General features: G+C 34.2%; 1 protein-coding gene across 1 annotated transcript; it reads right to left on the bottom strand.

The window, feature by feature from the left end:
* Positions 1 to 1,212: 1,212 nt before the first annotated feature.
* On the bottom strand, positions 1,213 to 8,509 carry LOC114080255 (olfactory receptor 14J1-like). The gene is made up of 2 exons (XM_027921826.2): positions 7,602 to 8,509; positions 1,213 to 1,279 (listed from the first exon to the last, which is right to left on the bottom strand). The coding sequence occupies exons 1-2, from the start codon at positions 8,507 to 8,509 to the stop codon at positions 1,213 to 1,215; spliced, it is 975 nt and encodes a 324-aa protein (XP_027777627.2).
* Between the last annotated feature and the right edge of the window lie 17,653 nt (positions 8,510 to 26,162).

Here is a 26,162-nt window from a genome sequence, read left to right as displayed (position 1 = left end):
AAACTGGGAATGAAACCACCATTTGACCCAGCTATCTCACTCCTTGGCTTATACCCAATGGACTTAAAATCATCATACTATAGTGACACAGCCACATCAATGTTTATAGAAGCTCAATTCACAATAGCTGGAGTATGGAACTAACCTAGGTATTATTCAATAGATGAATGGATAAAGAAAATGTTGTATATATACTAAGTAGAATGTGGCATACTCAGTGGATAAATGGAGTATATATAGTCAACTTTAAATAAGAGTGAAATCATGGCATTTGCCAGTAAATGGACAGAGTTGGAGAATATCATGCTAAGCGAAATAAGCCAATCCCACAAAGCCAAAAGCTGGATGTTTCTCTAATATGCTGATGCTAATTCACAGTAAGGCAGGAGGGCACTAGTGAAGAATACCATTACCTATGATAGGTAGAGGGAGTGATGGGAGGGGAGGGGAGGGGAGAGAAGGGGATGTGGAGATAGTAAAGACAGAAGAATGAAACAGACATTATTACTGTGTGTGTATACACACACACACACACACACACATATATATATATATATATATATATATATATATATATATATATATATATATATATATATGACTGCATGACCAATATGATTCTGCAACATGTACACTCAAAAAAATGAGAAATTATATCCCATCTATGTATATCAAAGTGCATAAATGCATTCTACTGTCATGTGTAACTAATTAAAACAAAAAAATAGAAAAACAAAAAAAGAAAGTACATTATCTGAATGTCAACTGTGTGTAAGCACTGTAACATGTATGTAAAAACACTGAAACTTTCTCAGTAAAAGAAGAAATGTCTTTTTTGTACATTTATATTTGTGAAAGACAAAAATTTCTCAAAGTTTTGACTTTTTTTTTATAATTGTGTATTTGATGATGATTTATTGTGCATTCTGATTCATCTTGTCAAAATATTTAGGTTGTCCAATACAGTATTTCAGATTACTGCATGTATAAACATGGGGATGCACAGTTACTAATCATAGTGATAGATGTTTATACATTTTGCTTGTTGACCTATTTAGGAATATGGTTTATATGTTCATAGTTATTTTACCTGTGCAACGGTCATTAGTATAGTTGCACATATATCCATGTAACAATATATATGTTATTACCTATTTTATGTAATAAAGTAGCTTCTGACCTGTTCTGTCATGTTTCTAAAACAAATCCCTTTTAAAAATGCAAATAACTGTATTTTAATGAATTAAAAAAAGATTTCCCCAAAATTTTGTTTTGATCTTTTGGAGATTTAAATATTTGAAATTATGGCTTTCAAGTTTATGGTTTTTATGGGTCAACCCTTCTTAGTTAAAGAGTCAAGAAAAGCTACCTGGGGCTTGGGAAAGAAAACTCTGATCTCACCCTTACTCTACCTGAGTTCTAACTCACATCATAATAGCAGCAATAGCTTCAAGGAGAATCAGGCCAGCAACCAGTACCACAAAGGGGATAGAGATCTTGGGAGCCCTCCTGGGAAAGGAAGAGACGATGAGTGACCCTGGCTTTCAATTTTCAGCCGTGACCCTGCTGAGGGTCTCCAGAATGGCTCCTGCTTTCTTGACCACAGGCCTTGTGCCCTCATCCCCCCCTTACACCATCTCAGGGTGAGTGGTTCAGGAAACCCTTCATTATGCACAAGGCACATGTGTAACTCTGCTTCTCTCCCAACTACCACAGCTGCCCATTTCTGGAAGTTTCTATCCACAAGCTCCATTTCCTGGGTCTGTTCCTCCCTATCCCATGCCATGTCAGGGTGATCTCTGATCCCAGAGCTCAGCACTTCAGTGTGACCTCATGGTCAGAGATCGGGTGATGGGTGACATATGTCAATGGGGAATCTGCTGAGAAGATTCAGTTAATTGGGACATTTTGCATTACTTCCCATCATCCACTGAAAAAAGGCAGGACAATAAGTGTGGGGTGGGAGTACAAAACCCATACACTAACCAATACTCATGGATCTTGGGAAATATTCCTATTTTTTGTTATGTTCTAGATTCAGGGTGAGACAGTCCAGAGGAAGAGGCTCCAAGCCTCTGAGAAAGATTCTGACCTGAATGGAGGCTGAAAGCTAAGGAAATGAATTCCAGACTCATTGGGTTGGGATAAAGAACAAATCCAGAAAGTCGCTGAGGGATGCCTAAGATTGCTGCCAGAGTCAAAGGAAACTTATCATTTATTTTAAGGATCATCTTCCCTCCAGCCCTAGGACCCTTTAGTTGTAATTAAGAGAAGGATAGTTCTTAGATTCACTCTCTGGTACAGCTTTTGGAAACTAAGTTGCACTCATACTCTTTTGGATCAGAGGGAGGACAGTATTCTCATGTGGATTCCATTATTCTCCCTCCTTATTGGCGCATGGGGGAAATTACAGGAGATCTGGAAGTTGCATTGTAGCCAATGGTACCTGCATGCTGCAGCGTCCCCTTCCTTCTCTCCAGGTGCTTGAGGAGTGTCTTTATGCACTCCCCTTCCAGGTAGACCCTGTTTGCCTCTGCCAAACCCTCAGCCTCCCACTTGCCCTGGGTGATCTGAGCTGCAGTGTCAGCGGAGGTCCAAGAGCCCAGGTCTTCTTCAGGGCAATGTAATCCGTGCCATTGTAGGCATAAACCAGAACCCAGGGAGGCGGTGCTAGTCTGGTCTCACCTTGAAGCAGTACATCCTTTGGATGGTGTGAAACCCTGGTCCTGTCCCATGATTAGTTTCCCCCACCTACTCCCGCTCTCACTTCAGCCAACTGGTGATCCTTTCAGATCTTTTCCTTCCTGAAACAGAAAAGGAAACCTGAGCCCCACGCTTTTCTTAGGTTAAAAATGAGCAGGAAAGAAGAAGTGGGTCACATTAGATTGGGTAGAGAGAAGTGATGGGAGGGGAGGGGCGAGGAAGGGGGGAATGGAAGGACAGCAGAATAAAATAAACATTATCTGCTGCAAATATTACCTGTTCTAAAGTTGAGTTGACCTGCATTGCTTGTGGTCCTTTCTTTCCTTGTCTTTTCATACTGCTTGTGTTTCTTTCTGCTTGGTGAAACTGTTATGTTATTGAATTTTCCCCCTATATATTTATATTGCTCTTGTATAGTTGAAAAGTCTCTCTTTTGTGAAGAAAGACAATGTTAAAAGTTCTCAATATCAATAGTACATCATCTAAGCACACATTTTCCTTATTACTACATTTATAGCTAGACTCTATGTCTACAAATGTTGGTTTTGATTATCGTTTACAAATATAGTCATTAGTTTCATGAAAGGCATACCATTTCTGATAGCTTGAAGAAAACTGAATTTCAGGTGTAGGATGTTATGTTTTGGGGGAAAGGAGTGAGGGTATGGGGTTAATCTAACTTAGTAACTTTGGAGAGCTCTAACCAATAGATGGGTAATTTATGGAAGAATGTATAGATTCAAATTCCTATCTGTATTTATAAGATTACCCTTCTTATGAATAGTAAAATTTAGGGGGTTGCAGGTGGGATAGAGGGAGTAAGAGGGAGGAAAATATATAACAAGGAAAAGGAGAGAAAAAAAGAGAGCGGGAAAAAGAAAATATGAGAAAAAAGAAATAAAAAGGTGGAAGGGAAGTGGGACATATGCAGTTCCTCTATAGTATATTATTCTGGTGATTCAGTTGTTAAAGACCTTTTTCGTGTACAATTTTTGGTTTCACATATGTTGAGGTTGTGAAGACCCGAGGGGGAAGGGTAGAGAAGACTGGGTGAATGGCTGAAAAGAGAGAGATAAGAGAGAAAAAGAAAGAAAAAAAATGTCTCTCAGAACTCTGTTTTCATTTCTTCCAGTTGGTGGCGTTCTCTATTCCTAGCTTGAGTCTCTGGGTTCAGGAGGCGGCTGGGCCCTGTATTGATCCTTGAAGAAAAGCATGAAGGATGGGATGAGTATGAGTAAGTTTACAGCCTAACCTTCTAAGTTCAGCATCTGAGCACACTTATAGACAGGTTTTGTTGCCTTCTTTTTTTTTCTTTCTCCTTTCTCAAGATGAGTCATAATTCATTATTTTTCCATTTTTTTGTTGTTACTGGAACCTGGATATTAAAATATTATGTTGTAGTACTCTGGGTGCTGACTCTCCCTAACCCCCTATGACTTGCTATTGTTTATTGTTTGTTTGATTCTTTAATAATTTAATAATTTCCTAGACTAATTCAGTAAACTCTGTCTACCTGGTTGTGTAAAATCTCTGATGTTCCTGATAAATTCTGCTTTTTTTTTTTTTTACCTTGAAATCTTATCTTGCTTAGGGTCAGTTCTGTTTAGTATTCAGCAAATGATTGGTCAGAGGTTGTGTTTAAAGTGTTCACCTCTTGTTGAATAAACGGGAAGCTTGGAGACTGCCTTCACTGTTTGGAGAGTTCATGAGTTTGCTAGGTAGTCAGCCAGGGTCTAGTAATACACAAGTTCTCATTCTGGTTACTTCTTAGAGAGGATAGCTCTTTTGCAGAGACTTTGGAAAACTAGGTAGAATTTTGGTTTCAGTGGGATGTTCTTTGAGATTTTTCTCTTTAGGTTTCACACTAGTCTGTTTTTATAAGGGTTTTATGCATAACTGTTAGTGTCCAGTAATCTTAGCTGTTTTGACAATAGACTGGGACACTTATTTATTTTATTCAGCCATTTAAAAAATTTGTTTTAATTCATATACATTGATAGTAGAATGCATTTTGTCACATCATATATAAATGGAGTATAACTTCTTGTTCTTCTGGTTGTACATTATATATATATATATATATATATATATATATATATATATATATATGAGTTATATAGGTCATGTAATCATATATGCACATAAGGTAATAATGTCTGATTCATTCTACTATCATTCCTACCCCCATGCCTCCTGGACTGGGAAATTTGAAAATATTCTGTAGAATTAATATTTCCTATGCTACTGGGACCCTAAGTTAATCTTTACAAAACTTCCCCAATTATTTTTGGTAACAAGAAAATATCATTTTATCAGTTATCATCACTAAGTCAATTTCATAATCAAAAGCCCTTAACTTCATGAAAAATTAATCATATTTCTTTACCTAACTAAAACCTATTCTGGGATGGTGGTCTTTAGAGTGTGCAGGACCTATTGCCACATTTTCTGTATTTACCAGCTTCCAACTTCTATGTTATTTCCCACTGTTTCTAGGTTCCCTCTGGTTCCTTTGTGGTTGAAACTAGGAGAAAGAAGATGTGAAGAGTGAAAATGGTCATATTTAAGTAGCAGAGTGACATGCTTTTATATCTTTTCCTCTGCTCATATCAGATATTTAAAGCTAACTCTTTTTCCTTTGGGCACATTCATGAGCCCATTCCAAATACTCTAAGACTGAGGACCATTTTGGTAGTATCCCTGAAGCATGTTTGAAATAAGTTTCCCTTGAGCTTGGGAAGATGTGAAAATACTACTATCATCACTTCTTTTCATATTGGCTTACAATTCCTGGCCAGCACAAAAATAAGAAAGATAAATCAAGTTTTAGTAATTGGAAAAGATAAAATGAAACTCTTTATTCACAGATTATATAATATATAATAGAAATTTTAAAAATCTATAAAAATATAAAATTTATAAATAAATTTCATAAGATCACCAAATATAAGGTCAATACACAAAAATCAAGTCTCTCTTTAAATACTGGCTGCAAAATTAAACAAATTTAAACCTTATAACATCAAATACATATAAGTAAATCTAATAAAAGGCATAAAACAATTACACTAAATATATATATATATAATTTCTGAGAGAGGTTTTCAAAATGCAAATAAACATAGAAAAGAATCTTGTTTATGGATGAGGAGATAAAATATTTTAAAGAAGACAAATCTCCACTCTTTAGATCATAGATTCAATTTGGAATGCCAGTCAAAATTTTAATAGATATTTTTTGGAAATTACAAAATTAATTTTAAATCTCAGAAGCATATTTAGAAGACTTACAATAGCCCAGAAAATCTGGAAAAACATAGATAGAAAACTTATGCTACTAAATGTTTTAAAAACCCTGCTGTATAGCTACAGTAAGTGATAGAACTCAATATTGTAAATATGAACACAGAAAAACTTAGAGACTCACATTATAGGGTCACCTAATTCATGACAGTTCATTGGAGGAAAAGATATTTCTATATTGATGTTAATTCAATTTGGTATCACTGAGTAAAACAAACAGTGATATTTACCTCACACAAGATACAGTTATTTTCTTTATTGATCTTTTTTAGTTGTATATGGACACGGTCCTTTATTTTATTTTTTTATGTGGTGCCAGGTATCAAACCCAGAGCCTCACACATGCTAGAAAAGTGCTCTACCAGTGAGTTACAACACAGTCCCCACAGTTGTTATTTTCTAATAGATGATAGATCTAAATGTGTATGGCAAAATAATAAAACTTCTAGACTATAAAGTTGTATTACTTTAAGAATATCTTGTTCTATTTTGATTTTCAAAAATTTCTGTTTTTTAATAATTCTTTAGTTTTAGTATGATATAATTACATGTGTATTGATCCTAGTTGTACTGATGAATTTTTGTTGTGCTTTTCAAAGCTGATGATCTGTGTCCTTTTTTTTAATCTGAAAAAACTCTTAGAAGTTATTTATGTAAATTTCATCTGTAACATAGTCCCTCAAAGCATGGGCAAATAGAGCAATAGATCTTTTTGGAGATTTTGATTGAATAACTTTTTGATTCTTCTTGTTAATCTTGTAATTGCTAATCTTTTTCAGATTTTTTTTAAAGACATACATTTCTTTCATCTCATTCTGTGTGAAATCTTTGGACCTTTCAATTCACTAAGTTTGTCTTATATTTTTTTTTTTTTTTGCTGTTTGACCCATATTTTAGTTCCAAATTTCAATCACTAAAATTACATTTATATTTGTATATATTTTCATTTATGTCTCTTTTTTCTAACATGGTATTCTATTAATTTTGTTCAGATTTCTTCTTTGATTCATTTTCTGAGCTTGATCAAATTATTCTTTCATTTAAACATCTCATCCACATAAGTGGCGAAGTAGTCCATGGCATCTGAAGGGGCAGAGCAAATGATGTGACTGTTCCAGGGTGAGCACTGTGTATTGCTGACTGAAATGGCTGAAACATTATAGAACTGTAGTGAACCCCTACATGACCAGAGGGCATTGAGAATCAGGTGGCTCCCACTCTAGTGTAATTCAGGAAAAAATGAGGAAGACATTTCACATGAACTATGTTTCCATTACACTGATAAAAATGAGTGACGACGAATAATTCATTCCTTTAAAACGGAAGAAATTTTTCTCACACCTGGATTTGTTTGGTGAGATTTTTATCTGCTGTATTTATAAGAGTAATTTATACATAACTCTGTACTCACTGTTTTTATTGCATAGAGTCCATTTGTATGATGACTTTCTCATATGAATCTCCCTATAATAAATTTTGTTTTAACTTTAATTTCTTGATTGGTTATGTTATTTTTTCTTAATAAATTTTTATTTTTCCCTCAAAACAAATTAATAGGTATGATTCAGAAAAAGAAGAAGTCTTTTCTTCTTTTAAAAATCTTTTTTAGGGCTGCCTTCATGGTCTTATTTCTCAGGCTATAGATTATTGGATTGAGTGTTGGGGGCAGAACAGTATAAAAAACAGTGAGTAAAAAGTCTGACACAGTTGGAGACTCTGAATGTGGCTTTAGAAAATCAAAGGCACTAGTAGAGATGAATAATATGACAACAGATAGGTGGGGTAGGCAGGTAGAAAAGGCTCTGGCTTTGCCCTCAGCAGATGGTATCCTCAGCACAGTAGAGAATATATGCATGTAGGTGACTCCAATAGAGATGAAGCAAACAAATGCCACCAAGGACAAGAAGCCACTAACCCCAAGCTCACCCACATATTCATTGGAACAAGAGAGTTTCAGAAGCGGGGGGACATCACAGAAGAATTGATGAATGATGTTGGCACCACAGAAGTGGATGGAGAAAGTAGGGGCTGTGTGCATGACTCCACCAAGGATTCCACTGGCCCAGACGGCTAACACTCCATGAACACAGGTACTGATATCCATGATGACTTCATAGCGCAGTGGAAGGCAAATGGCCACATAACGGTCATAAGACATCACTGTGAGTAATGCCATCTCAGCACAGCCACAGAGAGTGAATGCAAAACACTGCAGTATGCATTCCCAGAGGGAAATATAGCCATTATGCATGAAAGAGTTGCAAATGGACCTGGGGACCGTCACAGAAATGTAGCACAGATCCAGGAAGGAGAGATGTTTCAAGAAGAAATACATAGGTGAGGAGAGACTGTGATCCATGGAAGTGGAGGTAATAATGAGATTATTGCCAACTAGAGCCACTATGTATAAGACTAAGAAAAGAGCAGCAAATAGCATTTCTATTTCAGGCTTGCCAGAAAAACCCATGAGAAGAAATCCACTCATTGTAGTGAAATTAGCCATTTTCCTTCTTGATTTCTAAGAATGATACTGACTGTAGGAAGAATGGAAAATCCTAAAAATACATTGTTTGTTATTCAAGAATCTAATGTACTTACTTGGCAAAGTGGAAGCATGAAGATTGGACCATCAGCCCACCATTTTAAGCATGAAATAGCTTTACATACTAAGAATTACATAGAGTAATTTTAAATGTTTTGACTCAGCCATAAGGAAGATTAGTAAAATAGATAATATAATTTAGTGTCACTCATTCTAATCAAAGGAATAAAAAAATGCATGATTGAACTAATGGAACATACAGCACCCAAATTTTATACGCACCAAAGCTTTCATTCAGTTCATATGAGCACAGCACAGACACATTTTTAGAGACATTTTTGAGGTGTTTGTTTTTTCCCAGTAATCTTCCTAATTTTAAATCTTATTTTTTTCATTGAAACACAGTAATTGTACATTTTTATGAAGTATGGTATATTTTAATTTGTGCATGAAATGTGTGATAATCTGTTTTTTTTTTAATTAGCTGTATATGGACACTAATGCCTTTATTTATTTTTATGTGGTGCTGAGGATCAAACTCAGTACCTCACATGTGCCAGGGGAGCCCTCCACCACTGAGTCACAAACCCAGCCCTGTTTTTATATCACCACTGGTACTACTTGATTCTTTAATTTCAATTTCATAATTTTGTTTTATATATAAGAGAACAAATACTTAACATTTTTTCTTTCTCCATGCTTTCTTTAGAAAAATAACATTAAAGATACATCATATATTATAGCATCTGGGTAAAAATTATGATATACAGTCATTGCCCTTATCATAAAATATATAAAATCATCTGAAAAAAAATATAAGTGATGAAAGGCCAAAATTTTTCTACTGCATTTTAGAAAAAGAAATCAAATGACCAATATTCTCAGGAAAAGTTACCTACCCTAATTTTTAATTAAATAAGTTTAAAGTAACAATGAGGTACAACTTTTATTCTAGTCAAATTAGCAAAGATCCAAAACCCACAATTCTCTGAGCTATTGAGAATGCAGTCAGATGTGATCTTAATCATGCAATTAGGTTGATAAAGTTTTCACAGAATCTATTTCAGGCATATCTCTGGATTTAGCATAGGAAGTTCAGTTGTCCCTGTGTCTCTGGAGGGTTAAGATAATCAACATTTAAACCCTTGGAAATAATTACTACTGTTATGTGCCATATTTTGTTAGATTATTTTTACTGTGTTTATTTTTGTGTATTTACTGATGGTTTATATATTGTATCATTCTTTTAAAAACCAAAGTAGTTATTATTATCACTATTATGTATCTCATTAAAAACAGTTTAATCATAATTGTAATGCCACCTATTTTTTTCTTTTTTTGAGAAATGCTGAGGATCAAACCCAGGGCCTTGTGCATGCTAAGGAAGTACTCTTACTGAGCTACATCTCCAACCCATGCCACCAAAATTATTATTATGTAGATAAATAATTCAATAATCCTCAATTTGACCATTAAGTGATTGATCAACTTTTGTTACATCATGTAATAATTCTTAATGAAAATAATTTCCTTAAATACCCAATATTCAGATTATTTAATTAAATATTTAACACAAAATTGATTCATTTAAAGGAGATATTGTGAGATGGGAACAATGCTCTGAAAATATATTTTTAGAATATAAAGGATTTAAAATTTTCTTTCCTTGATTCCTAATTTTTTCTTTTTTGTTCCAGAGATTAAACCCTGGGGTGCTTAATCTCTGAGTCATATCCCCAGCCCATTTTTAGTTTTTTTACCTTTTTATTTTTATTTTGAGACAGGGTCTCACTAGGTTCTTAGGGTTTCTTTGAATTGCTGAGGGTGGATCTGAATTTGTGGTCCTCCTGCCTCAGCCTCCCAAGTCGCTAGGATTATGAGTGTGTGCCATCATGTCAGACTGATTCATAATTTTTATTTAAAAAATCTAGAGTTGATAATTCTTTTTGCATGTGTGTTGGACTGGGTGTTGAACCAGGGGCACTCAACCACTGAGCTACATTCCCATCCTTTTGATTTTTTAAAAAAATTTGAGACAGGTTCTCACTATGTTGCTGAGGCTGGCTCTAAACCTGTTATACTCCTGCCTCAGCCTCTCTGGTAGTTGCAATTAAAAATGTGCAACACAGTGCCTGGTCAATTAAAAAGAAGTTGTTAATTAGTTTTTCTAAGCTAAATGCCAATGTCTGTCTTTATCTCATCTACTCAAAATCTGTAATTTATTTGCTTCACATTATTCATTAAAATATCTTTCTGAGAATCCAAACACACTCACCTTAGCACATCCAGGAATTTCTTCCCTAAACCTGGGGTAATTCTATCAATGTGGCAACTACCATCTGGCAAAAGGTCCATATCTTCCTAATTCATTCCCTTCCAGTAATATTTGGTTCATAGATAGAAAAATAAGGTGTTTCAATTCTTTTTCTGGCCACTGGAGGCCAAGCTATATATGTCTTTGACTATAAGAAAGGTCCCTGAATGCTCTGGGTATTTGGGACCAATTGTAATTGTCTTGAGACTGAAATTTGCAATTCTGTGATCTTTTCTCATGGAGTATTTTTTTTTTTTTGTCAATTTGAGTAAATAATCACACCTACTTAATTGGAATTTCATTTTATTTGTGCCAATTAGACCAAAGCATTGTGATTTATGCTTTGGATTAAGAAACACTCAATACCAGGAGGTTAACTCCTTTGTTCAGTTTGTTCATTGGAAAGTAAATGCATATATAGGGAACTCAAGGCAATTTGGGGCACAACTACAAAGCAGAGGTTGTTTGGCCTTCACATGCTTCCAATTTAGATATTACCATATACTCAAAGAATCACAGCATGAGAAGAAATTGTAAGATAATCACGGCCAACCAACATCGTATCAAAATTTTAGATACATTTTTCCAATTATGTAGTTTGTCATTCTCTCTGTTTGAATGATTCAGTTCTAAGACTTTACTATAACTTTCGGACTTCAGATTCTAGGAATTGAAAGGTGAACATATTTTGGAGTTCTTCCTCATATTGAGCCCAATTTTCCATTTTATTATTTCTTATCTTAACATTGGAAGGGGTAGATGTGGTCCTTATTATTTTATTATTAACTTTTGTCAACGTCTAATAATTATACACATTATGGGTACAGTGTGATATTTCAATATATGTATACAGCTTGTCCTGATCAAATTAGGGTAATTAACATTTCCATCTCATTTCTTTATTGTTGGAGGCTTCAAGCTCCTTCTAGTTCTTCATAAAATATATAATAAATTATATTGTGAAATATAGTCACTTTACAGGGTTGTTCGAACAGTAGAACTTATAACCTCTATGCAACTGAGTTCTGGGACCTATTGTGCAGCTTTAATTCCTTTGATTTCAGTCTTTATGTGTCCTTAAAAGTGAGGTGAATCTTGTAGGCAGTTTATAATTATTTTCTGCTTTATGTAGATCCTTTGTTTCTTTCTTCATCTCTTGCTATCTTTACTGTGGTCTGATAGTTTTCTGTAGTGGAATGCTTTGAATTTTTCTCTTTTTGTTTTGTGCATCAACTGTAGGTATTGGTCTTGTAGTTACCATGAGGCTTATGCAGAACATATTACAATTTTAAAAGTGTATTTCAAGGTGATAGCATCAACAACTATACACTTTTATATTTCCGTTTTAGGTTTTGAGATCAGAATTACATGATTTAAAAATATGTATTCCTGGGGCTGGGGTTGTGGCTCAGCAGTACAGCACTCACCTAGCATGTGTGATGCTCTGGGTTCCATCCTCAGCATCACATAAAAAAAAACTAAATAAAATAAAATATTGTGTCCAACTAAAACTAAAAAGAATGTATTCCTTTGTTAATAGTTTAGTTTTACACTCTTTATTAGGGACAAAATTCTTGTATACCTTACTGTTATAGTCTTGGAATGTTCTAACTTATGCTATTGAGCTTTGTGCTTTTCTAATTTTTATGCTATAAGTTAATGACCTTTTGTTCACTTAAAGAACTTAATTTAGTAATTTCTAAATGAGCTACTGAAGATGAAGTCCCTTCATTTTTTTGTCATAGTAAGGTTTTTATTCTCTCTCATTTTGGAAAAATAACTTTGCTAGGCAAAGTATACTTGTTTGCCATTTTTTTCCTTCAGTACATTGAATGTAAAAGATACTTGGACCCTTGCATGTTATATGTTTTTCATCTTTTCCTAAATCCGAATTCCATGTTCCCAAGTTAATGAATTTTTGTTTATTCAATTTAATTTTCTAGTCCCTAGATCAAACATACTCAAAATTCAATCCCATAGTAATATTGCAGTATGTGCCAGCTAATACTTTCAGATACTTTGGGTTAATCTTGGTCCTCTTTAACAGCCTGAGCACATTTCTACTTATTTTATGCAGGAATTTAACTCTAATTTTTAGCTTGGCAGTCAGGAGAAACATACATTCTTGTTTATGGTAATGCAGAAGATAGAAAGTGATTTTAATTAACTCATGGGTCTTGTTAAGGATATTACCAGGAAAATAATTTCATCAGTCAGGATACTACAGAGAAACAGAGCTAATATGACTTTATCTCTGTCTGTCATCCATAGTCTATCATCATTTCTCCCTCTCTATGTATTATTTACCAACTTACCTATCTACGCATCATGTATCTACCATTCATCTGGTGCAAAAACTGATTCACATATTTATGGAGGCTAAAAAAATTCCAACGTCTGCATTTGGCAGGCTAGAGACCCAATAGTCAATGGTGTAGTTCTAGCCCAATTCTGAGGATCTGAGTACCTGGAGAATCAATGCTGTAAGTTCCAGTTTGAGTAAAGAAGACAAATACCTCAAGCAGTCAGCCACAGTTCTCTATTACTCATTGTGGTGTCTAATTTTTGGTGACAAAATTTTTCAGTCTTCATAATGTTGTGAACCAACTATCCTAAAAATTTGCTTTTCATATTTGTCTATATATGTTTATCCCATTGGTTCTCTATTGCTGTAGACCTTGACTGATACAATCATTTTTTTTTTTTTGTCTATTTGGGTCTCCAATTGATTAGATGAGGCCTTTACACATTATGAAATACAATATGATTTACTCAGTACACCAATTCAAAGGATAATCTCAGTCAGAATCATCATCACAAACACAATCAAAATGGCTCAGTTAATTGACACACAATACTAAACTTCAAAATAGTGAAAGTTTAATAGACTTCTTTTCGCTGACCATTATAAAATCCAATGAGATGAACTGAAAACCAAGCCATTCAATTTTCACTCAGAATTCATGGGAAAATTAAAGCTTTCAGGACTTTCCAGATAAAAAATGTAAATCATATTATCAGTCTTGATACATTAATATAGCAGGAAATTTTCAAAATGAGAAATAGCCACAGAGCAAAGAACAAATTCCAGCATGCTGCTACGAAAGTATGAATACTAGGTAAAGATCTCAAGGATGTGGCTATATTATTGTTTGTTGAAGTCTCAGAAAGATTAAGGGGAAATCTAGAATATATTCTAAAAATCTTAATGGCAGGTCTATCCATTACAGGTTAGACAGGTCCATAAGAATCTTAAGTGTGCACCTTGTAAAGATTTTCAACTAGATGCAAAAATATTTCTAGAAATCATTTGAAGCATTGCTTATATATAATTAACATATACAAATTTGTCCATATTTAATACATACATCTTGATATATGTATTTGTACATTTATACATTCAGGATGCCATCACCATTAACCAAGGTACTAAAATTATTCATCATTGTCCCTTATATCCTTGTGTTTTTTGCCTTTATTTGATAAAAATATTTAACATGAGATTTATTCTCCTCTTAACGTATGCTAATTTGTGTATTATAGGGAATATGTTGTAGAACTGATCTGATCTCTTGATGTTTACTTGAATAACAGAAACTTTACACCCACAGAGAAACCATCTCCTTCCCCCAGCACCTGGCAACTATCATTTTATTCTCTGCTTCTATGAGTTGGACATTTTTGACACTGTATATGTATAATTAATGCAATATTTGTATTTTATACCTATCTTATTTTCTAAACATATTGTTCTTTAATTTATCCATGTTGTCACTGCAGAATCTAATTTAAGATTGAGCAATATTCTATTATATGTATAAACCTTATTTTCCTTTTCTTTTTTGTTTGTACATTATAAGTATACATAATAGTGTGATTAATTATGCCATATATATATATATATATATATATATATATATATATATGACCAACCTTGCACGTGACTGAGTCACTTCCTGTCTGGGTGATTAAGGTGTTAGGCAGATGCTGCTAGACTGCCCTGCCCTTCTTTGGTTCCAGGGACCCTGTCTTCATGCATGGGCATGCCTCCCTACATCTCCATGGGTGGAGCGATGCTCACCTGTTCCTTTGTAATATTACCCCTTTCCCTGTTTGGGATAGACTGTTCCATGGAAAAATCTTTTGTGTGTCCCCTTATCTTACTGTGCCCTTGGGTGTGGCCTATCTAGATGACAGTCAACCTGCTGACAGCAGACATCATGAAGTTAGACTTAGTCCCCTGAAACCTGACCCCTTGTCTCATTTGAATAGCTTCTCCTCAATAAAAGGGGTCAGCATGTGCGGGCTCTCTCTCTCTCTTTCTGCGGACCATTAAGGTCAGAGGAGCCATCACAGCAACCCCAAAGAAAAAGGTATTTCTTCAATTGTGTGGTTATTTCAAGCAGCCCAGTTAGCCTAGTTCCCCTGGAGTGACCCCTGAGTGTTTTAGTCGGGAACACAACCTGGCATATATACATGAATATAGCATAATTGGATCAATCTCTGTGGTAGTCAGTTTTTCATTTCTGTGACCAAAATACCTGATTAGAAAAACTTAGAGGAGAAAAAGGTTATTTGGAGCCCATGGTTTCAGAGGTTCAGTCAATGGCTGATTGACTCAATTGCTCTGTACCTCAGGTGAGACAAAATATTGTGGAAAAGGTGCAGTGGAGGAAAGCTACTTAGCTCATGGCAGCTGAGAAGAAAAGAGAGAGAAAAGAGAGAGAGAGAGAGAGAGAGAGAGAGAAAGAGAGAGAGAGAAAATTCCCATGGGCCTGCCCCCATTGACCTACTTCCTCTAGCCATGACCACTAGTTACCACCCTGAATCCTTTCAGATTATTAATCCATCTAATGAGTTACTTCAAAGGTTACTACTTTTCTAATCTAATAATTTCCCCTCTGAACTCTTCAGCTTTGCCACATGAGTTTTTTAGGGGGACATCTCATATTCAAATTGTAACAATCTCATTCCCCAGTACCTTTCTTTTCCTTCCCACATTACTCCCCCTATCTGCATGCTCTGCTTTACTATATTTTAATTAATGAATCATAAGTATGTGTGTCTTTGTGTGTTTGTGTGTGTGTGTGTGTGTGTGTGTGTGTGTGTGTTTAATGTTGAGAACCTTTTCATATGTCTTTTGGACAAATGTCTTCTTTGGGGAAACGGGATTACAGTATGATTTTTACTCTGCTGACTGCTTCCTTTGCTATGTATAAGCTTGTAAAAGTCCCATTTTACAATTTTTTATTTAATTGTTGGTTGTTTTCTAAGAAATTCAAGAAATCATTGTTAAGACCAGTGTCAAGAGGTTTTCCACATCTATTTCCTTGAGGTACTTTTATAGTCTCAGGCTTTATTATTTAAATCTTTAATCCATTTTGAGTTGATTTTAGTAGATGTGGTAAGAGATGGTCCAATTTCATTTTCTACCTGTGAATAACTAGTTTCTGAGCACCTTTTATTGGAGAGACTGTCCTTTTCCCATTGTGTGTTCTTGGTACTCTTGTCAAAAATCACTTGATTGCATATACATGAATTTATTTCTGGACTCTCCATTCAGTTGCACTGATCTGTATATCTGTATGCTAGTATCACTACTTTAACTAAATCTAAGAAATCTGATTTGGAAAGGAAGAAGTAAAATTGTTTGCATATGACATGACTGTATAGGTCAAAAACTCTTAAGACTCAAAAAAGAAAACAATAAAACCTCCTATGATTCATGAAAAAAATCACTAAAGTTGAAGGATACATATTGTATCCTTGATACATATTGTATTGGTATGATTTGCACCAAATGGTGTAATGTCAACTTTGATTATATATATATATATATATATATATATATATATATATATATATATATATATATATATATATATATTTATATATAAATATATATATACACACACGTGGAGATATATATATATATATATATATATATATATATATATATATATATATATATATATCATTTTGATTTGATAGTTGTTACACTATTATTTGACATTGTTCCCTCAACCCATTTTATTGAATTTCTTCTTCTTTTTTTAAATTTTATTGATTCTTTTCGGTTGTACATGACAGTAAAATCCATTTTGACAGAATTATAAAAGCATGGAATGTATTTTGTTCTAATTCAGGCCCAAGTACCTCTCCTTCCACTTCCCTCCCCACAACACCAGTTCCCTTCCATTTACTGATATTTCCACTATTTAACCATAGTTATGTTTTTTTTAAATTAATTTATTATACAGGTACATGATGGGGAGATTCACTGTAGTATATTCATATGCGTAATAGAAAAGTTATGTCAGATTCATTTCACTGACTTTCCTTTTCCAATCCCCCCTCCCTTCCTTTCATTTCCCTTTGTCTAGTCCACTGAACTTTTCTATTCTCTCATTTATTCTTCCTCCTTTATTGTGGGTTAGCTTTCACATATCAGAGGAAAAATCTCACATTTGTTTTGGAAGATTTTTTTGTGGAGTGGGGATTGGCTTATTTCACTTAGCATGATAGTGTCGAGATCCATACATTTACCAGAAAATGGCATTATTCTTTATGGCTGTATATGTATTATGATGCATATATTCCATTGTGTATATGTATCACATTTTTTTCATTCATTCATCTTTTGAAGGGCACCTAGGTTGGCTCCAAAGCTTTGCTATTGTGAATTGTGCTTCTATAAACATTAATATGGCTTTGTCACTGTAGTATGCTGACTTTAAGTCCTTTGGGCATAAACTGAAGAGTGGTATAATTAAGTCAAATAATGGTTCCATTTTTGTTATTTTGAGTAATCTCCATCTTGCTTTCTAGAATGGTTGCATTAATTTGCAATCCCACCAAGAATATATGAGAATACCTTTTCCCTCACATCCTCGCCAAAATTTATTGTGACTTTCTGATTAGAGTGAGGTGAAATCTCAGTGTATTTTTAATTTCCATTGATCTAATCACTAGAGATATTGAATATTTTTCATATATATGTTGACCATTTTTATTTCTTCTTTAGAGAAGTGTCTGTTTAGTTCTTTTGTCCATTTATTGATTGGGTTATTTGTTTTTTGGTTGTTGAGTTTTTTGAGTGTTTTGTCTATTCCTGATATTAACACCCTCTCTGAGGTGCAGGTGGCAAATATTTTCTCCCATTCTGAAGTCTCTGTCTTCATGTTCTTGATTGTTTCCTTTGCTGTGAAGAAAGTTTCTAATTTCATGCCTTCCTACTTATTATTATTATTATTTTTTATTTTGCTTCTTGTGCTTTAGATGTCTTGATAGGAAAGTTAGACCCTGAGCCAATATGTTGGAGTGTTGGGCCTACATTTTTTTCTAGTAGGTTCAGGGTTTCTGGTCCAATTCCTAAGTCTTTGATCAATTTTGAGTTGAGTTTTGTGCAGGTTGAGAGACAGGGGTTAAATTTTATTTTGCTACATATGGATTTCTAGTTTTCCAGCACCATTTGTTGAAGAGGGTGTCTTTTATCCACTCTGTGATTTTTGCACCATTGTCAAATATACAATAACTATATATGTGTGTTTGTCTCTGTCTTCTAGTCAGGTATACCTTCTAATGTTTTGCAATATTAGCAGAAATCATTTTATCTTTGTTTCCCTAGCTCAGATTTACATGTTCTTCTTTTATCCATTTTCCCTCTCTTACACGATCTACTATTGCTTCAAATGCTTGCCCATACATCCTTTTACAATTTTTAAATTGCTTTGCTATTTTCCTCACCTTTTATTTTCTTTCTTTTTTTCCAAATTTTTCCTTTCACCTCTTTTTAATCACTATATAATATTATAGCAGTTTTACTATCTTTAATAACTAATTTTCACCCTATTTCAGAACATTACTACAAGTTCAAACGTGAATTAGCAGGACTATGAAGAACACTATGAACTTGTTTGAAGTTTCCTAAGGTTGATTTGTATGTGGCTTTGTTCTGCAGTGATTGTAGTAAATGAACCTTTATATTTTCTCTCAAAGTGGTGATGATATTGGGAATAGAAGAGATCACACATTGAGTGAAAGTATCAATACCAGAGTATTCTCCCAGCCTGGGGCCCTTAATGAAGAGAAGCACATTAAATAACTCACTAAATAGTCCTTATAAAATAAGAAAGGTCAAGTGATTTCTCTCATAAGCAGAAGCTAGGATAAGAGAAGGATAGGATAACACAAAGAACCAAATTAATGGATGAGCAAAAGGAAGTCAAGGATAGTAGAGGAAGGGAAATGGAAGAGGAAAGGGAAGACAAGAGGGAAAAGGGGAATGAGAAAGGGGAAATAATGAACTAAAATTGATTTTTATGCATAGATATGAGTTTTTTGAGATGAACTCAACTACTATGTATAAGTGTACATCTCTAAAAAGAAAAGAATAAGCAATATTAGTCCCATTATTTATTCATGCACTATAAAATAGCAAGGGAAAAATTTAACCTAAACAGTACATAACACTTCAACAATCAATCCCATTGACTCCATTAAAGAGAAAACATCAGGGCTGGGGATGTGGCTCAAACAGTAGTGTGCTCGCCTGGCATGTGTGTGGCCCGGGTTCGATCCTTAGCACCACATACAAACAAAGATGTTGTGTCCCCAAAAAACTGAAAAATAAATATTGAAATTCTCTCTCTCTCTCTCTCTCTCTCTCTCTCTCTCTCTCTCTCTGTCTGTCTGTCTGTCTTTAAAAAAGAAAATGTGAAGTCAGAGGAAAAAGAAGAACTTAAAATATCACTATTTGCGGAAGACATGATCCTATACCTAGAAGACCCAAAAGGGTCTACAAAGAAACTACTAGAACTAATAAATTAATTCAGAAATGTGGCAGGATATAAAATCAACATGCATAAATCAAAGGCATTCCTGTATATCAGCAACAAAACTTCTGAAATGGAAATGAGGAAAACCACCCCATTCACAATATCCTCAAATAAAATAAAATACTTGGGAATCAACCTAACAAAAGAGGTGAAAGATTTATACAATGAAAACTACAGAACCCTAAAGAGAGAGATAGAAGAAGATCTTAGAAGATGGAAAAATGTACCCTGTTCATGGATAGGCAGAACCAACATCATCAAAATGGCGATATTACCCAAAGTTTTCTACAGGTTCAACGCAATGCCAATAAAAATCCCAATGACATTTCTTGTAGAAATAGATAAAGCTATCATGAAATTCACATGGAAAAACAAAAGACCCAGAATAGCTAAAGCAATTCTAAGCAGGAAGTGTGAATCTGGAGGTATAGTGATACCAGATTTCAAACGGTACTACAGAGTAATAGTAACAAAAACAGCATGGTACTGGTACCAAAACAGGAAGGTGGACTGATGGTACACAATAGAGGACACAGAGACCAATCCACAAAATTACAACTTTCTTATATTTGATAAATGGGCTAAAAGCATGCAATGGAGAAAGGATAGCATCTTCAACAAATGGTGCTGGGAAAACTGGAAATCCATATGCAACAAAATGAAGCTGAACCCCTTTCTCTCACCATGCACAAAAGTTAATTCAAAATGGATCAAAGAGCTTGATATCAAATCAGAGACTCTGCGCCTGATAGAAGAAAAAGTTGGCTCTGATCTACATATTGTGGGGTCGGGCTCCAAATTCCTTAATAGGATGCCCATAGCCCAAGAGTTAAATACAAGAATAAACAAATGCGACTTACTTAAACTAAAAAGTTTTTTCTCAGCAAGAGAAACAATAAGAGAGGTAAATAGGGAACCTACATCCTGGGAACAAATTTTTACTCCTCACACTTCAGATAGAGCCCTAATATCCAGAATATACAAAGAAATCAAAAAATTAAACAATAAGAAAACAAATAACCCTATCAACAAATGGGTCAAGGACCTGAACAGACACTTCTCAGAGGAGGACATACAATCAATCAATAAGTACATGAAAAAATGCTCACCATCTCTAGCAGTCAGAGAAATGCAAATCAAAACCACCCTAAGATACCATCTCACTCCAGTAAGACAGGCAGCCATTATGAAGTCAAACAACAATAAGTGCTGGCGAGGATGTGGGGAAAATTGTACACTTGTACATTGCTGGTGGGACTGCAAATTGGTGCGGCCAATATGGAAAGCAGTATGGAGATTCCTGGGAAAGCTGGGAATGGAACCACCATTTGACCCAGGTATTGCCCTTCTCGGTCTATTCCCTGAGGACCTTAAAAGAGCATACTATAGGGATACTGCCACATCAATGATCATAGCAGCACAATTCACAATAGCTAGACTCTGGAATCAACCTAGATGCCCTTCAATAGATGAATGGATAAAAAATGTGGCATTTATACACAATGGAGTATTACACAGCACTAAAATATGACAAAATCATGGAATTTGCAGGGAAATGGATGGCATTAAAGCAGATTATGCTTAGTGAAGCTAGCCAATCCTTAAAAAACAAATGCCAAATGTCTTCTTTGATATAAAGAGAGCAACTAAGAACAGAACAGGGAGGAAGAGCATGAGGAAAAGATTAACTTTAAACAGAGACGAGTGAGGGGAGAGAAAGGGAGAGAGAAGGGAAACTGTATGGAAATGGAAGGAGACCCTCATTGTTACACAAAGTTACATATAAGAGTTTGTGAGGGGAAAGGGGAAAAAAAACAAGGGAGAGAATTTAATAACAGCAGATGGGGTAGAGAGGGAAGATGAGAGGGAAGGGGAGGGGGAATAGTAGGGGGTAGGAAAGGTAGCAGAATACAACATTCACTAATATGACATTATGTAAAAATGTGGATGTGTAACCGATGTGATTCAGCAACTTGTATTTGGGGTAAAAATGGGATTTCATAACCCACTTGAATCAAATGTATGAAAGATGATATGTCATAAGCTTTGTAATGTTTTGAACAACCAATAAAAAATAAATTTAAAAAAAATTTTCATACTCAAAAAAAAAAAGAAAATGCCTTATTTTTTTTAAAAAAGAGAGAAAACATCAGAGAAAGAATTCAGAAATTTCATAGTTCAATGAGAAGGAATGAACTTAGAAAATATAGGAAAAATATAATTTAAATAAAGGGATAAAGACTCTGAAAAAGAACCAAATAGAAATCCTGTGAATTAAATACTTGATAAATCTAAATAAAATTTCAATGGAAAGCATCACAATAGATTAGACCACTTTGAAGATAGATTCTCAGGCCTTAAGGACAAACTGCACAATCTTGAAAATAAACCAAGAAAACATGTTGAGAAACCATAAGCAGAATGTTTTTAAAATCTGGGATAACATCATAGACCAAATTTAAGAATCATTGGGGTAGAAGAAAAATATAAAATACAAACTAAAGAAATAACAATTTTTTAAATGAAATAATACCAGAAAGTTTTCCAGATCTTAGGAAAAAGACAGAAATCCCAATACAAGAGTTACTTAAAGCCTCAATAGGCAAGATCAAAAAATACCTTCTCCAAGTCACATTATAATGAAAATAATAAATATACAGAAAAATGATAGAATTTTAAATGTCATAAGAGAAAAATGACAGGTGACATATAGAGGTAAGCCAATTCAAATTTTGACTGGTTTCTCTACTCAGGCCTCAAAAACCAAGAGGGTTTGGAACAAGATATACCAAACCCTGAAAGGACGTAGGAGAAACCAAGATACAGCAAAACTATTCTTCAGAATTGTCCAACATTTTACTTCCCATTATAAGTTTGTCTAAAACTTATATTATATGACATAGAAAAGTATTATTTGTATATATCCTTTTTTGAGATAAATGAATTATTGGATTTTTTTAAATAGCCACCAAAACAAGAAATAAGAAATAATAATAAAGGTTCACATTTATCATTTAAAAGGTAAAACTCTAATTTTATTTTTATTTTATTTTTAAATTAAGCTTATTTTTAATTGTTACACAAAATCCCAAATGGATAATATGTGAGGTTTTGACACATGTACCCATTGTGTAATGTTTAAATCGAGTTAAAAGAATGGGAGATGGAGAATGAGGTGAGCACTTGATTTTGTTGGGCATCACAGCACCCATCTGTCCTCAAGATAAACCCAGAATAAGGCCTGTCCTGGTGGTCCTAAGACTCAGCTGATTCTTCAAAGACCCTGCCTTCTAGTTCATCATACACAGATCCAGGCTCCAAGCTCCAAATGACTCCCTAAAGAAATAGATTCCAGCCCTGCTCCAACACAAGGCTTGGTTTAGGCTCCAGACTATTCCTTGTATCCCCAGTTTCCAGTGCATGCAGAGTCCAGGCCTACACCCATCAGTTATGACCGCATACCCAATATAGTATCTATTATGAAAAAAGACAAAAAGAAATTTTTGGCATGGATGTGGAGAAAAGAGAACATTTACACTAGGGAAGGGAATACTATTATTAGAGCCAATATGGAAAACATCATGAAACTTCCTCAAAAATTTAAAAATAAATCTACCACATTATTCTGCAATCACATATGATTGCTCACACACACACAAACACACACATACACACACACACACACACACACACACATTTTTTAAAGAAGGAAATCCTGATACTTGCAACAACATGGGTGAACTGTAGAACACTACAGTTTCAGTGAGTAAAATAGACTATGCAGACAATGACAATATTCTTTATTAATACATATGTGAATCTAAATTATTTTAACTTACAAAAGTGCAGACAATAAAATACTGGTTGTCAAAGGGTCTGGAGAGTCAGAGGAAAATAGGGAAAGAGAAAATGGAACTTTTTTCAAAAGATACAAAGTTTCAGACAGGAGACCTCTTGAGATGTATTACATAATAAGATGTCTAGAATTAATGCTACTGTATTCTTTTTTATTGATTTTGTAAACTAAAATAAAATAAATGACAGCAGAATGCATTATAATTCTTATTACACATATATACCCCAATTTTTCATATCTCTGTATATAAAGTATTTTGACACCCAATTTGTGTCTTCATACATGTACTTTGGATAATGATGTCTATCATATTCCACTGTCCTTGCTAATTCCCTGTCCCCTCCCTTTCCCTCCCACCCCTCTTCCCTATCTAGACTTCATCTATAATGCTAAGTGAAGTTAGCCAATCCCCAAAAAACAAATGCCAAATGTTTTCTCTGATATAAGGATGCTAACTCATAGTAGGGTAGGGAGGGGGAGCATAGGAGTAATAGATGAATGGTACTGTATTCTATAATTGAAAATTTCTAAGAGTGTAGATTTTCTTCTTTCATTTCTTTTTCATTTCTCCTCCTCCTCCTCCTCCTCCTCCTCCTCCTCCTCCTCCTCCTCCTCCTCCTCCTCCTCCTCTCCTCCTTCTTTTTTGTACAGGAATTAAAGCCAGGGGCACTGAGTCATATTCCTAGCCCTTTAATTTTTTTTTTAAATTTTATTTTGAGACAGGTTTGTTAAGGTGCTTCAGGCCACAGTAAATTGCTGAGGCTGGCTTTGAACTTGTGATTCTCCTACCTCAGTATCCAGAGCCACTTGGATTACAGGAATGTGCTACTGTGCCAGGCAGGAGAGTAGATCTTAAACATTCTCATCATACACAAAAATATTAACCTACTTGGTGTGATGTGTATGTTAATGGATCAAAATAAGTAACTTAATAATATTTGAATACATCAAAACATCACATTGTAAAAATATACACAGCAATTTTTCTTAATTTATACCTTTAAAAAGCTGAAGGAGAAAATTTAGATTGTGGACAGTGAGAATGCCACATGTTATCCTGAACCATAAGATTTCCACAATGCAAGATTGTACAAATATTTCATATTTCATATATTTCCAAATAGTCTGTATTCATATGCACTTTTACTGTATGTAGACCTTATTATTACAAAAGTTTTTTTTTTATTTATACAATTTATGCTTCTTTATTTCATAGGTGGTAGGTTTAAAGACAAAGTAACTTAACCTATACTATTATTCTTGTCAGGGTGATAAAAGTATCACAGACAGAACAAGGACAGAATGAACAGAGTCAATGTAATTGCAAGCCACACAGGAAACAGACTGGAAGTTTTGGGTGTAGTTTTATTTTACAATGTAAGATAAAGTTTCTGAAATACTTGCAGCAAAGTCTTTATAAAGCCTTCAAAATTTGTATCTAACCATCAACCTACAGACAAAATTCAAGCATTGCTAAGTGGTCACTTTAGATTATTTTATTTCAGTTAGTATTCCATTCTTATTGATATGATTGACAGTTATGTGGGTGATTATGTAGTTCACTTATTTCAGATAAAGCTGGTTGATAATAGTACAAAAAATATTATTCCATAAAAATCTATTTATTTGGAAAATAAATACATTGACCTTCCTAATGTACTTATTAACCACAAATGCTAAAATTAGATCAAGATTAAAAACAAACAAAAAAACATTTTCCATTGAACAACCTTTATCAGAAATTGTTTTCCAATATATTTTAAAGTAATGATTTCAAAAACTCATTAGCTTCAAGCCATTTTTGTATCCTATTATTTCTAATTTCCTCGCATATTCTTTATATAGCTTTTTAGGCAACACAGGTGCTTCACCCATATACTTTATCAAATATATTCAGCCATGATGGCTAGTATGGACAGGTAATTTAACAGAAAATCTGTTATATCCACTTTCTATATGATATACTTCTAACTGCCATGCAAACAGTTATATAAGACGATTACTTCTGCTACATAATTACACATGCGTTTGCTACAATTCATAAATTTATTTTCTTATGACATGGAAAGGCATATGAAAAAAATGTTCAACAAATAATAGAAATATTTCACTTTGTCTTTAAAATAACATGTGTGTGTGTTTGTGTGTACTGTGTGTCTGTGTGTGTGTGTGTGTGTGTGTGTTTACCCAAATATATATAGTTCTGCCTAGAGGAAAGAAATTTAAAAGACACATTATAGAAATTTTAAAATGTAATGTCATCTTTCCACAGGAATTAAAAACTACTATTTTATTAATGTTTATGACAAATCTCACACCTCATTCTCAGATAAGGAAATACTTTGGATTTATTAGAATTGTGATGGAGGAAATTATCACTGCATTGGTCTTAATTTACATGGCTGTGTTCTCTACAAGAGAATGTTATTTAGGTAGGCTTCATTTTACTTATACCTGTTAGTAAGAATTCTGTGAACTTGTAAGATTATTTGGTCATTATTTCAGGTATAGTGAGTACAAAGGTAATGCATGGATGGATGGATGGACCTATGAACCACTGGTAAAAAGTTGTATGCACCATTACACTGTTAATGCCACACACACGTT

This window comes from Marmota flaviventris, chromosome 7 (assembly GCF_047511675.1).
Source record: "Marmota flaviventris isolate mMarFla1 chromosome 7, mMarFla1.hap1, whole genome shotgun sequence".
Classification (NCBI taxonomy): Eukaryota; Metazoa; Chordata; class Mammalia; order Rodentia; family Sciuridae; genus Marmota; species Marmota flaviventris.
Note: the sequence above shows the minus strand (reverse complement) of the source record. Positions and strands in the feature narration are given on the sequence as shown.

What these genes read in the sequence shown, in the direction of transcription:
- LOC114080255 (XM_027921826.2), bottom strand. Translation starts at nt 8,509, where the DNA reads ATGGCTAATTTCACTACAATGAGTGGATTTCTTCTCATGGGTTTTTCT. An exon ending in GCAGCCCTAAAAAAGATTTT is followed by an intron (nt 1,280 to 7,601) that starts TAAAAGAAGAAA and finishes TAAATCTCCAAA; the next exon opens with AGATCAAAACAAAATTTTGG.